Source organism: Mya arenaria, chromosome 9 (genome assembly GCF_026914265.1).
Source record: "Mya arenaria isolate MELC-2E11 chromosome 9, ASM2691426v1".
Lineage (NCBI taxonomy): Eukaryota > Metazoa > Mollusca > Bivalvia > Myida > Myidae > Mya > Mya arenaria.
Window position 1 is genome coordinate 42482343 of NC_069130.1, and position 15432 is coordinate 42497774.

The 15432-nt window shown below is 33.9% G+C and overlaps 1 protein-coding gene across 2 annotated transcripts in view; it reads left to right on the forward strand.

Annotated features, from left to right (window-relative positions):
• Positions 1-15432, forward strand: part of LOC128202800 (uncharacterized) — an 82053-nt gene that overhangs the window by 52618 nt on the left and 14003 nt on the right. For both annotated transcript variants that reach the window (XM_052903939.1, XM_052903940.1), the window contains one exon: positions 1235-1872. In XM_052903939.1, coding sequence (XP_052759899.1) covers positions 1235-1872 — 638 coding nt within the window. The remainder of the gene's footprint in view (positions 1-1234; positions 1873-15432) is intronic.

The window sequence follows — 15432 nt, forward strand, 5'->3', positions numbered from 1 at the left end:
CTGCACAAGGACACAATATCGCCTTGTACAAACACCAAATTAGCAGACGATTTGTGACACATACCCACTTCGCGACAGACACTGTTGATCACCTGAAATATTTCATCTGAAAAGTTTTATAACAATTGCTATGTCTCTGCTAAGCTATTTCATTGAAATTTTAATTCTTAACGAATATTCGACTACCCATTTTGGTATCCGAATACTTGCGTGATATCCGGATATCCGGATACTCGGATATTCGCTTCCATCCCTATTTTATTTACAACTGACTTTAAAAGTTGTTGGGGCGGCGCCAATTTTGAAGGAAGGGTTGGGTAACCCAAACCACATGAATTTTTTTTAGGCCCCATGTTCAACTAAATAAAAATAGAGGAGCGATTGGGTTTTGCTCTATTGTGCTCTTGTTCATATCTTGTTTTGGCTGACCTTTCAAATAATAGTCCCCACTTCTCCCAGAATGTTTCACAGTTTTGAATGATATAATTTGTCACCAAAAAGATTTATTACAAAATGTCTCATAATAGATATCCATCGTAAATGATGTCTCTTGTGGCCAGGATTTTGCCATATTTCTTAGTCTAATTATAAAATGTCATTGATGCGATATCCCGTTTCTCAGCGTTCATTTATAACAAGTTCCGGAAGGGCAGTTTTGCAAATAACATATTGATTTTCCTCAGTGCCTCCGAAGATCTCTGGGAAAAAAAGAAGACTGAGATTCATAAGATTTTTAATGTAAACTTTCATGAGGAGTTCTTGACAGCCATAATTAAACTGTCTCTGATAATTTATCAAAAGAAAACCCTTTGACAGATTTCTGCCACATACAAAGATTATTTTTTTTGTTTATCAGTGAATTTTGTTATCTAAGAACAAATAGTTTTATTACATGCTTTTTGTTGATTTATAGAGATTAGTTTGTGAATTGAAAATGATATTTCAATATTTCAAACAGTGAAGTAACTGTTTGATGTTTTTCACTCTTTTAAAATTGTATGCCTATCTCACTTTCAAATCCAATGACAGATCGCACAGGGTTGCATCCATCCTGCATCCAGCCTGCCAACTTAATTGTTTAAAAGATCAAAAATAATCAACTATTACAATGTAATGACATAATTTAGGTAAATAAGTTGGAAGCTAAGTTCTAAGGCAGAACGAAATTTAATGAAACATTAGTTTATGATGTGTGTGACCTAATAAACATTGTTTTAATTCTTCTTTATTTCAGTTTCACAGTCAAGCCCTACCCCAAGTGTCGAGAATACAGAACCGTCCCCTCCCTGCCATTCCCGGTGAGAATGACGTTGTGTACGACCATCGCGCAAGTCCGCGTGTGCGTAACTGGACCAGTCTGGATGATGATGTCATACCCAACCAGACAAGATCCAACGCACACCCGCGTCTGCGTGACAGTCCGAAACGGCGACCCCAGCGTCCCCAAAGCGAGGTTATTTTGGACTCGAAATTTTCAGCTTTCTCAGGGAGCAATATTGATCAGCCTGGTGTGTATATTTACGGCTTCAAGTCACACACACAGAGCGAATTATCAAGAAACAGTTCCACAGATCAGACAAGTTTTACACATAATAGTTTTAGTCAAGTAAATATATCCTCGGGGTCGCCTAGTAAATCTATGCAACATCAACAACAAAGGGATGTAACTCATCCTAGATACTCTCCAAAGGTGGAGAACTCCGATCGATGTTATTCTCCAAAGGGAGGCCATTTTGGCCAGCAGGCCGGCTATGATATGCACAGTCTACCAAATGGGAAAGCTTCACCTCCAATACATTTCCAGAATCATAAAAGTGGGGAAGATGTTGATGGGGCTGTCAGCTCGACATCAGCAAAGGAGAAAGGCAAAGGGTAGGTTATATTCTAAACAAAATTTGTTAGTGTCTTACTCATTATACCTCCTCCGCGTAGTGGTGTGGACTATATAGGAATCACCTTGTCCCATTGGTCTGTCCCTATGTCCGTCTGGTTTCACGTCATTTTTGTCAGAATGTTGATTGACATTAATAATAATAAAAAATATTCACTTGGAAAAGTTTTAAAATTGTTTTTATTAAAAAGCAAAATGTATGTCATTGTTTAGCCTTTGTTGATGTTTATAATACAGTATAAACTGAATTATGAATATTGGTTTAGTTTAAACATATTCATTTTATTGTGAGACAAGTGATTTCAACATTATATTAATTCTTGATGGCACTATGTTATGGGAGAGTGTGGTTTTGTGTTGTTTGGGAAACTCGAGAACCTGAAGTAACCCACATTGTGACCACAAACCAAACTATTGTTAGGCGAGAATGTGGTTTTGTGTTGTGGGGGCAGACCTGATTACCAGGAAGAAACCCTTTTACTCACTTGTCTGGCTTGGTGACCAAAAACTAAACTCACATGAGCCCAGGCCGGAAATCCAACCCAGTTCACTTGGGTGTGAGGGGGCAGGGGCACTATTTACCACTGCGCTAACCAAGGATGAGGGATAAAAAAAATACCTTTATATTATGATCAGAAAAGTGCCTCTGAGCTCATTGTTGAATACTCCCCAGTGCTTTGTTGAGTACTTTGAACCATAATATGCTAGGAAAATCTCATAGTCATTATTAGTTAATGAGGTGGTTTCATAATGGTGCTAAATGGGGACCTCTTCAGAATCTAAACCAATGAAATTGAGTTTGTGTTGTTTCTATTTTTAGTAACAAAACCCTGTATGACATCATGGTAAATCTTCCAAGTTGAAGAATATTAAATTGTAACATGCGATTTCATTGGAAGAAGAGATCTTACCCTACCTCATTAATATTCATGAAAATGATATTTTGTTAATAAAGGTTATAATTCCCACAGTCCTAATATAGTATAAATAAAATAAAGTGCTTATCAACTTGGTAGGTTCACACATATGTAATGACAGTAAAGCAATTAGCCATATATTTGTTTCCGTAAGCTAATAGATCTTATCTGAGATGCCACTAAATGTAAGCTGTTTGGATGAATGGGTGGGAGCTGGTGTCAGGGCTTGCCCGAATGCACAGGGTAATAATAGGGTGCTAGGGTGACATTATAATGGGGTCTTAGATGATGGGTAACATTATATCAGGACTCCTGAAATCTGGCCCTTAAGATGGTTGTGTATGGTATTAATTTGGTTTATGTGTATGTCTTTGAGTAGCTGTTGATCGCATGTAGTGGACCATGATTGTTTTTGTCTCCAAAATTGGTGGTTTTGGGTTCAAATTGAATTAGATCATTTTGGATGGGGTAAAGTACTGTACTTTGCAACATTATTGGGCGAAAATGTATAGTCAAGTAATTATACAGGTTCTATGGGTCATTACATGTGTACTGTAAGGGCAATGGGGATCAGTAACAACAATTTTGGAAAAAGGAAAAGTTTGAGATCATCAGAAATTGAAGATATTTAAAATCCTTTTTTAACACTTTTACTAGGGTTTTGAGAACTGTGCTCTAATGGTATGCTGTGGGTTTGAACTGGGTTCCCTTTGGTTTATTTTAAAGCCCAATTTTGGGCATAATCGATTTGGCATGTAACTGTGACAGCTTTTGTTTGAAATGTCCTTTTAAATGCCCTTTTTTTTCATAAACATTTGTCACATCTAAACAACTAAACTTTTTTTATTGAAACGATAATAAGGTATAAACACAATTTAACTTTTCACACATCATTCGGTGAACTATACCGTATATTATAAATGATGACAGTTAGAAATGTATTTTAATGTAGATTTTTATCACTTTCAAAATATGTCGGAGTCTTTTGAAGATCCTTATCGCCTTTCATCATTCATGTAATTAGCACATTAATTTGATAAAATCTATCAAAAACATCACAAATATTTGCTAATTAACCACTTTGAAGAGTAATAAATGTCATAAAATACATTAATTTGTGTCAAAATATTTTGTATATTTACTACAAAAGCTCTTGACCGCCAGGGAATGTTTTTTGACTTGAAGCTATAGGCCAAGTTTGTAACCAAATATGAAATCCATTCATGACCTTTTGTGTGTCATTTGACCTTTTCAAAGGAGGCTTGAATTTCTTCATTGGTAACCTAATCAAGCATCTTCCTCACCCTGATTTTAGCCCTGTGGGTTTTTTTATCCTCAAATTTCTGTCGTCTTTTTGCCTGACGCTAGGACTTTTTGTTGTAAATGTTTCCATTTTCTGATTATGCCATTACAATAAAAGAATTAGACTACAATGGCGAAATTAAACGTGTCGATGTAACCCAAGACCTTTAAATTGTGAAATTAAAGATGCGATCTTAACTTGGTCTTTATAAACAATTCGTGCCAAGCTAAAGTATTTTATAATTAAAAGATAAGGGACAAGAATTAAATCATTTTTAAGGGTTACTCATTTTTAAATAGACACTAAGGTTTCATTAAGTTTCTGATTCATCCTTTTATTTTTTCTCTTTTTATGGTAGAATTAACTTATTTTATTCATTCGATCATGAATATTTTAATGTTTTATTTTTTTATTAAGGTAATCCATCCATTTTTAATACAAAAATATATATATATAATATTAATCAATTTTTTATACGCCCGAAGGGTCGTATTATGTTATGTGTCGCGCGCAATTTCCAGGTCCATACCTCAAAGACTAGAATCACCATGGGGGTGCGTTAGCAATTCCGTGTCCGGGCCACAACTTTGTCACTAATAAAGTCATTTTCAAATAACTTTATACAAAGCATCATTACATTAAAAGGATGTGTCGCGCGCAATTTCCAGGTCCATACCTCAAGGACTAGAATCACCATGGGGGGGGCGTTAGCAATTCTGTTTCCGGGCCATAACTTGGTAACTAATAAAGCGATTTTCAAATAACTTTATACAAATCATCACTACATTAAAAGGATGTGTCGCGCGCAATTTCCAGGTCCATTCTTCAAAGACTAGAATCACCATGGGGGGGCGTTAGCAATTCTGTTTCCGGGCCACATCTTTGTTACTCGTCCGTTAGCAATTCCGTGTCCGGGCCATAACTTTGTCACTAATAAAGCGATTTTCAAATAACTTTATACAAATCATCACTACATTAAAAGGATGTGTCGCTCGCAATTTCCAGGTCCATACCTCAAAGACTAGAATCACCATGGGGGTGTGTTAGCAAATCCGTGTCCGGGCCACAACTTGGTCACTAATAAAGTCATTTTCAAATAACTTTATACAAATCATCACTACATTAAAAGGATGTGTCACATGGAATTTCCAGGTCCATACCTCAAAGTCTAGAATCACCATTGGGGGGACGTTAGCAATTCCATGTCCAGGCCATAACTCAAAGACAAGAATCACCATGGGGGGGCGTTAGCAGTTCTGTGTCCGGGCCACATCTTTGTAACTCGTCCGTTAGCAATTCCGTGTTCGGACCATAACTTGGTAACTAATAAAGCGATTTTCAAATAACTTTATACAAATCATCACTACATTAAAACGATGTGTCGCGCGCAATTTCCAGGTCCTTACCTCAAAGAATAGAATCACCATGGGGGGCTTTAGCAATTATGTGTCCGGGCGACATCTTTGTTACTCGTCCGTTAGCAATTCCGTGTCCGGGCCATAACTTGGTAACTAATAAAGCGATTTTCAAATAACTTTATACAAATCATCACTACATTAAAAGGACCTCAAGCCGAATCTTCTTCGGGCGTATAATGCTCCGTTTCGCGGTGCTCTTGTTTTTATATTAATTAAGACATGATGTTATTAAAGAATCAAATATATAAATCATAAAGTAATTTTTTGTTGTTTTTTTATACCTCTAAATATACCGTAGCATCGTAGCGTCACATACTCGTAGCATCATTATAGTGCTATTCAAAAATGTAATCCATGCAAAAATAATCTAATTATTAAAATTTAATCAGTAAAGATTATATAGAAATGATCATGATGTCTAAAATGCACCAGCACATCTTTGCATCCTAATGATGGATGGCTTAGGTACCATCATAAGGATGTTTTATTAGGAAATTGGTAGGTGGTCACATAAACCAGAGAGCTGGTAATGATTGTAAAAAGTCTGTCGATATTCAATGATTCACTAAAACATCCTAAAACATAGTCAATAAATAAAAAAAACATACAAATATACTGCTTTTGTTTTTCGTCAAATTTTATGACAGAATTAAAAATAATGTTTAAAAAGTGTTTACAATTGTAGGACTGGTTTATAACTCTGTCTGAAATGTAAAAATGACTAATATTTAGGCATCTTAATTGGGAATGATTTTCATCTTTAAACAACTCCATGTGACATTATCAGCTGATTTTAATTTTGTTTCAAAACTATTCATTCAGCGCATGTTCAAAACGTCTTTGTTTTCAGACCGTAGCTCGATGTTTCAGCTTTTGTTCGATAATTCGAACGTTAATTAGATAAGGCAGAAAATTTGTGTTTTCAAAATGAAATAATTACTGAAAAAATCATCACCCGACATTTTGTTAACGTGTGTGTCATTCTGAGAGTTAGTCATGCTGTATTTACTTTTACTCTCGAAATTATGCTCAATACCCCAAAAAATGATTAAAACACCATATTACGTTGCTGTCAATTCATCCTTCTAATTAATTGTCAAATCTTTACGAAAAAAATAAGTAAATGTTGATTTTGATCAACGAATGTGTCATGAAATAATAGAAAAAAATCATACATTTTTTTGTCATTTTATTAAAACAATTATGAAATTTGTTACAAAAAGTTATAATTGTCCTATACTCAATATATATTTTTTTTGAATTATAAGATCCTGTTTTTAATTGAAATTCCTTGTATACATTCTGAGCGTCGTGTTTGTTAAAAGCATTCTATTTTTGCATGCAGATTCATTGTTTTACTTGAAAATGTACCTATCCTCTTTGAACTTTTTCTGATGTTATGTCAGTCTGTTACCAAGTTCAAGTAAATTCTGATGGTTTCTGATGCATGATTTAAAAGAAAAGACAAAGACTCATCATTGTTTTTCCAGTTTTATCTTCAACTCCAATCGTGGAAAGCTTACATGTATTACATATACCCTACCTAAATGTAAGAAAATTATAATGAGGATGTGACTAAGAAAAGTCTAGTCAAAGAATTTCATGCTTCTTATCTTCTACAATCTCTGAAAGGGTTTTGGCTTGCATTCCAGAGACAAAAACATGCTCATTTTCTATTCATGAACTCATGGCTTCACTTAATTAGATATGACTACACAGCAGTAAATAAAAAATACAATTTTTGAAGCTCTGTGCTCTGTTGCCTAGTGTTTGGCAATGAAGGCCTCTACTATTTCAAGATGATTCTAATTATTTATAATGGAAGTTGCCTTAGATTGATCAATGACCAGTGACCAATAACCAATCAGTATGTGATTAACCGAGAGTGAAATGAGTGCCAAATTAGTTAATTACGGTAGTAATTTAACTCACTGTCAGCTTAAATGTCAGTTACCATATTTGCTGTAAAATAAGTAAGAGTTTGTAAATTTTACTTTAAATTTTAACAAAAAAATATGCTACAATAATTTTATCAGAATTTTTGCTTTTGTTTTATTTTAATTTGCATATATATTTCAAGCTAATGATGTAATGTTCAGCTAGTAATTAAAATAAATTAAATAATGAAAAATAAATTAAATAATGAAAAATAAATTAAATATAAATTATATAAATTGAATAATTTTAAGGCTAATAATTAGCTGAACAATACATGATCAATGGCTTGAAATACTGGTATATTTGCAAAAATTATTCAGATTAGATGTGTAAGAACTTAAGATAGTTCTCACGATTGTATTCAAATAGCAATTGAGATTTGACTAAAGAAGTGCCCTTAGCATGAAGTATATGGTAGGTGATGGTTATGGACTAACATCGTCACCCAAACAGTAGATAACAGGTACTTTACGTGACAAACTGATGACTGTTGAGTCATTGAGACCTCACGGAAGATCGCGGCATTCCTTCAATACCCGACATTGCTACTTATGTGATTGTTAATCAATCTGAGATGTTTCTAAGCTGGATTTGGGTGCATCAGAGACCGGAGTTTTTACTTTAGCGGAGAGATTAAAGATTGTCTGACGGGATTAGCTAATAGGATTTAGGGATTAGGAAGCTAAGAATAGCTGTTGGTCATGGACTTATAATGTATGTTTGCAGAGCAGAATTTATGACATAACTGTAGATGTCTCATTTCTTCACTGATTTTAATTCCAAGGACATCTGATTATACTCAGATTCTGTTAAAATTGAAAGGGGCAGTAACTCTGGGACATTAATGAAACAAGAATGATCTGCTTGACAAAAAGGACCAATAATGCAGTGACTTCTATTCTGATGATTTTAGTAAGAGACTGTTAGTTACTGGATGTTATAAAACAAGGGAAGTTACTCTGTGTTATAAAATGGGGCAATAATTCCTCATCAGCAAGAAGGGACAATAACTCTGTCCGAAAAAAGGATATAACTGCTGTGTTGCAGAAAGAGGCCATACGGTGTTAGATAGAAAGGACATTAAGGTTGCATCTAGATCGTGTGCCATAGAATAAGGGACATAAACTGTGAATCGGAAAAGGAACAGTAACTCTTCATTAAATTAAAGGAGAAGCAGAAGGAAGTGTACCTATCAAATAAAGGACATCAATATTGTGTTCAGGAAGAAAGAAACATTGTTTTTTGCTACAAAAAGAAAGAACAATAAATTATTATCAGAAATAAGGACAGTAACTCTAACTTAAAGGGTCAGTTTTTTACTTTGGGAGTCAGGAACAGTTATCTACCCTGGGAGTAAGGGACAGGTACCTTATTATCCTGGGAGTCAAGGACAGATAATGTGCATGTCTTTGTAGTTGATGTGGAATGAAACCTAGTGTAAGACATTTTGTCGTGATAAAAGAGTTACCTGCCATGGGGAACAAGGCAAGAATTAAAACCAGGTATACCTTGACCTTCGTTAATGATATTGGTATGATATAAACCCATGTGACTGTCTGGTCACAATGTTGAGTTTGACAATACAATTATCAGGTGAATTCCTAACCAAAATTTACCTGACTGTTCACAGGCAAAGTTAACAACATAATTAACAACATGGTTGTTAATTTTTAAACATAAACTAATTTATCAATAGCTCATATATTTAAATAAAACAAGTACAGCTGAAACAGTTTTCTCAAATGTTGATGATGATGTTAACAACATTGTTAACTTTAACAAAGTTCTATACATTTTGCTCATTGTTTACTTATAGATTTTATGCAGATATAGAATTAGATATGAGAATAAACTTGAATCACCGGTTGGAAATTTAATTAACTACAAATTTTACATTGATTAAAAATGGATTCAACAAAAACAAATACTAGACACAAATGTTATGTCAATATTCCAATAATCCACCATAATTCATATTTAATTGGGGTACAGCTGATATGGGCTCCTCATTTATCATCATCTTGTCGTTGTCGTTGTCATCGTCTTTGTCATCTTCATCATCATCATCATCATCATCATCATCATCATCATCATCATCACCACCATCATCAACGTCATATTTATCCTCATTATCACCCTCATCATCATTCTCATCACCATCGTCATCCTCATCACCATCATCATCATCATCATCATCATCATCATCATAGTCATCATCACCACCACCACCACCACCACCACCACCACCACCACCACCACCATCATCATCATCATCATCATCATCATCATCATCATTATCATCATCATCATCTTCTGCTTTTGCATGAATTTTGGAATAGTTGTAAACATGGCTGTATCTTGGGGCTTTTACAATGGATTTTGTTGTCAGGTTGACACAATGAATTATCCCTCTGATTTAAGATGTTATCTGGGAGCTAGACACCTGATTGAGTATTATCTGCTAAGCCAGTCGTTATCTGCTAAGCTAGTCGATAAATATTTTAGATGTCACATGCTAACTATCAGTTACAAATGCCCCCTATCTATTACAGAATCTATGATTATCAAACTAAAATTGATCATTTATCACAGGTCATGAGAAAAAAATCAAGTGGTTACTTGAGAAAAGGTATTCTGCCTTCCTTAGAGCAAGTTAGAACAATGTAGGGGATATGACGCTCGATCACACTAGTAGATTTGGATGGTAGTGCACCTGGCATTCCTTTTAGATACTGGATCAAATTTGATTTGAAAGATGTAAGTTTTTATACGCCCGTTCATAGAACGGGACATTATACTGTAGTATTTCTTGCAGGCTGGCAGGCGGTGTCCTGTATGTTGTCCGATCAATAACTATCCGGGCCTTTCATTGTCAGATCATCACCAAATTTGGTTAAAATGAGTATGGGCATAATATCTTAGACTTATTCGTTAACCAGCCATATTGCTTAAGTCACTCATGAGTTATCGCCCTTTAATTATAGAAATTAACCTAAAGTTGTTCATGTCTGATCAATAACTTTAGAAGCCTTTGTCCAATCATCACCAAAATTGGTCAGTCAATGAGTTTCGGCAGAATATCTTGGTCAGGTATGATTTTAACAATTAAGACATGTAACCTCAGTCACTCCAGAGTTATGACCCTTGAATTGGCAAGCACCGTAATTACAATGTACAACCACTTATCACCAAACTTGGTGAGCTAAACTGAAGACGAGCATATTTTGTGACAGTTGGCGCTCTTGTTTTATAAATAAAAATTCCAAATTTACAAATAGTTGGTGAACTTGCAGTTTAAACATGATGCCAATCTTGCCTGGTTGAGACCATATATAGCTATGCCACATTTCTGTGTGCAAATATTTAAAATTCAAGTGTGAGTCACAGATATCAATCAATCCAAGACAAGATTATCTCAAGTCTTCATCTTAAATCTTAAATAGTTGTTATCCTGCATTTCAATTGTTGTGACAATGGCATTAGTCCCGATTTTTTACATGCCGAAACGGACCACAGTGGGGCATTAGACTAAAAATCAAAATCTGTTGATAAAACATGGTATGAACTTAAATAGCCCCTCTTAAATACATGAATAGTTTATGTTTAAGCAGATCAGTCAATGTTTATGTTATATAAGAAATGGTATATCTATGTTGTAACATGTATTGTCGGATATTTAAATTACGGATAAGATCACATTTGTTAGGTCTCTATTGTATAGATTAAAATTCCAAAACTCTGATTTGGAGCATTGAGGCTTACTTTCTTCCGACTTTGTTCGAATTTTGCCATCTCATCTTGTTCAGGAGGATTAAAATGACTAACTGTTCTTCAAGGATGTGATATGTCTGCAGTTTTCTGCAGGTTTAATCAGTTTTGCTCCACCTGGGACCCCAAATTATTTTTTTTTAAATAACTGCATGATTAATAAAAGTAAACAGGTTTCTTTTGGTTGTTTTATTTGTTTTTAGTATTGACACTATAGTTTGCTTCAGATTTGAAGTCATGAGAGTTTTCCATTTAAGGGCTTCGAAAAAGCCAGTCTTGCCTCTGGGACTGGGTGCTTTTTAAACACCATATTGGGGACCTAAAGCGCCGCCCAAGCTCATTGCCCATTGCCAAAATGGTTTTAGTTGTTAAGCCGAATGATGGTCAACCATATTTCTTACTGTTTCTATAAAATTGACAGGTTAAAAGATACTCAACGGCAGTAAAAGTAATCCTGTTATTTTATGGGTCATATCTATTGAATTTGTTTGTATTAAGGTTACTCCGATGAGAAATAATATATTTGTTCAACGTCATTGGTTGACCTTGGATTGGTTGCAGCAGTACAAGCTTGACCACAGGGCTGTAGGTTTGTCTGAAGATGATGTACATTTGTTCATATTCAGATAACTGAGAAATCATATATTTCTTCCATGTCATTGTTGGCCTTGAAGATGTGGCAGCTGGTGGTCATTGCTTGACCACAGGGCTGTATGTCTGAAGTTGAAGCTCAATTTTTCCAGGTAGAAATTGATGTTGAAAGCTGTGAGAGTGTGAGGTATCTTTCATGATGTAACCCATCATGAGCAATAATGTTCTCCTATTAAATGGTTAGTTTAATTTGTCCTTGAAACTTCTGAGCTTAGAGTTTTTATATATTCGTTAAAGGATTGTTAGGGAAGTGCTCAGATTGAAAATATATCTTTCAGGATGTCTGAAATTACTAAAAAAAAAAAATTGCAAGAGGATTGTTAGGGATTGAAGTACTTAGATTTTAGAATGTACCTTTTAGGATGTCCGAAATGACTAATTATCTTCCTAATAGTTGGTTTTGGTCAACCAAACGGTGGTCATCAGTTGACCACAGAGCTGTTTGTATAATATTTGTTAGAGGATTGGTATGAAAGTTTGTCTTCCCAGTGGTTCATTCTCACCTGAGGTCCAACAAATAGAAAGTTGACCACAGAGTTGCATGTCCAATGTTGATGTATTCTTTTTCGAGGGTTTAGTGTTCCAAGAGCTATAATCCTAAGAAAGTATCTTTCGTGATGCCCAAATGACGTTTTTTCTCCTTATGGTTAGATGTGTTCTATGTACTTGTGAATGTGGTTTTTGGCTGACCACAAACTTGCATGTGAATAGTTTTATATTGTGATGATGTCATATGCTAAAGCACTTTTTATTTCACCTCATAAGACTTGTAATACTTGTATATATCTGGAGTTACCTATATTGAACAAAGTTGAAGAAGAACAATACAATTTCTTCAATAATTTAAAAAGAAAAATTATATACCTAGAAATTATTCAGTGGTTTTCTTTCCCATTCTTGTAGAATTCTCTAATAATTAATTAGTTACACTATTTTATCTTTTTAATCAATATGTGCATGAATTCTATATCTTGCTTTGAAAAAAATATTCAATTAAATATTTATTTAATTGCCTGCAGTGTTTTGTGTTCTAAAAGTTAGTCGTACAAATTGATTTTCATGTTACCCCATGTGCATGTACATTTTTATGGCCTTTTGTTATTAATAATTAAGTGACAATTACCGTAAAAGGCCGCCTTATCATTTTTCATCTTTTCGCACCTTCTGGCTAAATTTCATGCGAGTCCTTTGATGTTTCACTTGGGGAATGTAGTCTATGTAATACTGCAATTAAATATTAATTAATAATGGTGATAAAATATATACATGTATATAAACTTGTAAGGTACATGTATATTTGATGCAGTAGTTCACTTCACCTTAGTTAAAAATTTAAATTCTTGAGACTCGTTTCAAGTTTCATTAATTGTTAAAATTTAGGGGCATTTGTTAATAATCATCAATGAAGGACTTGTTGCACATAATGGTTAAATTCATGAGGTGAGTTTATATATTTTTATTATTTATTTATTATTATTATCATTATATTATTATTTTTTATTATTTTTATTATTATAATTCATTTTTTTACAAAGATATATTGATATTACAGAATATCTCTACAAACTCAATATATATGATAATCATACTATAATGGTTTTTGCCATTATTATTTTTGAATTATTTTTAATTTCAAATTGGTTAAAATTGAAATATAATATCGAACTTTGGTCAAAATTTTGTTACTCAGGGCAGAGTCAACAAAAAGGTTGTTTCCCTACCCACATTATCAAGTGTGGGTAGTTGGGTAGGTCTTTTTTTATGCCCCCTAAGGAGGGAATATTGAAATGGCAATGTCCGTCTGTTCGCGTGTGTGCCTGTTCATCCATCTGTTTTTCCTTATCCATTATAGTCTTTAACTTTGTCATATACAGGGAGGGATTTTAAATTTCATTGGCACATGTGTTTGGTACATCAAGATGACATGCCCCATGCAAAAACCACGTTCCTACATCTCTTACTTCATCACTGCTCAAAACTTGAGATTTAACCATCATTGGGTCAGGCGTATGCTTATAGTTTCTCTTAGCTCTTTCTGAATGTATACATATTAGAAATTGCATAATCCATTGAACTGGATGATGTTTCGAGGGATTTGTCACTTGCTGTGACAGCTCTTGTTTCACATTTTACTTGCTAACAGAAATCATTAATTCCGAAATAACAACTTTCATGTCACAGGTAGTTTTGTGAGACAGTCTGTATGCCAACAGTTTAATTATTGTTAGCGCAAGCATGGCTCGGGTCCAGCAAGTTTTCTCACGTTGATATAAATCATTTTACGAAAACCAATTTCAAAGGGTTTACTGATGTCACATACTTTAGTAGCGGTCATTTCATACTGGAAATTGCTTATGCACCACTCAGCACGGACCTTTTGCAAAGTGTCAAATACTTGAGTGAAGGTCACGTAGTCATGAATTGGTCATCATCGACTAAACATGCTCGGGTCACAAAAGGGCGGTGGATTTTTATTAGGGGTATTCCTATTGAAGTTGCAATTGATGTTAAGATATTGTACAGGAATGTTTTCTTTTCGGGACAAAGTTTAAGTATTTTGAAATTCCGCTGATACTAATGGTGTTCAGGACATTGGCATGTTTCATTTATTGGTTAAAAATTTTTGAAATTTTTTGAAAAAAATACTTCTGTAATTAAATAAACTGTTTTGTCCATATATGAAAACTTTAATTAAAGCCACATTCCAACAGATAGAACAACAGTTTTGACTTTTCTTTAAAAAAAATTGTCTCACAGTTGGCCGATTTATATATATAAGATAACTCAATTATAGAACAGATCTCAATTGTTTAGAAAACTGCCGAAAAACTCATTTTTCATTTGTTTTAATATATCATTGTAAGTTAACATATATATTTCTGTATGGTTTACATACTCTGAGGAGGTTTCGACTTATTTCGATGTTTTTTTATAATAACAAGAGTTAAACAGCTTACAGCCTCCTTTTCAGTATGTTAACTTCATATGCTGTTAACCAAACTAATAATCCAGAAATGGAATTTACTTTGACAGGAAAATTGACAAATGATGTTTGATTAACTGTATTATGAAACACTATTAAAGTAATGATGTTATTCTTATTTGAAGAGTTTATAGCTCTAATAGTTTCTAACAATTTAGGAACCTAAAAGTGTGTTTTAATTTTTAACTTGAATTTTAAAATTAATTCATTTTAATATGTGAAGTTGGCTTCTGAACTCCAGACATGAAAATTTGACACACAATTGAATTGTGAAATTTTAATTGGCTGTAAAATATAATAATCAGAGATAAAATGAACTCTAATCGGAGAGTTATGACCCTTGTGTTGAAATCATTCATGAATTGACTCTTTATTATGAATACTGCAATAATATTTTATTGTGGAACTGTATCAAGATGGAGTTTAAGTGTCGGAATTGCAGTGTTGATATGCATTAGTGCTCAAAATTATATTTTGTTCAATTTGATGGCAGTATTTTTCAAATCAGCTGTACATATATTTTATGTTTTTGCAAATAAATATCCAGCTGTTGTTGATTTTAA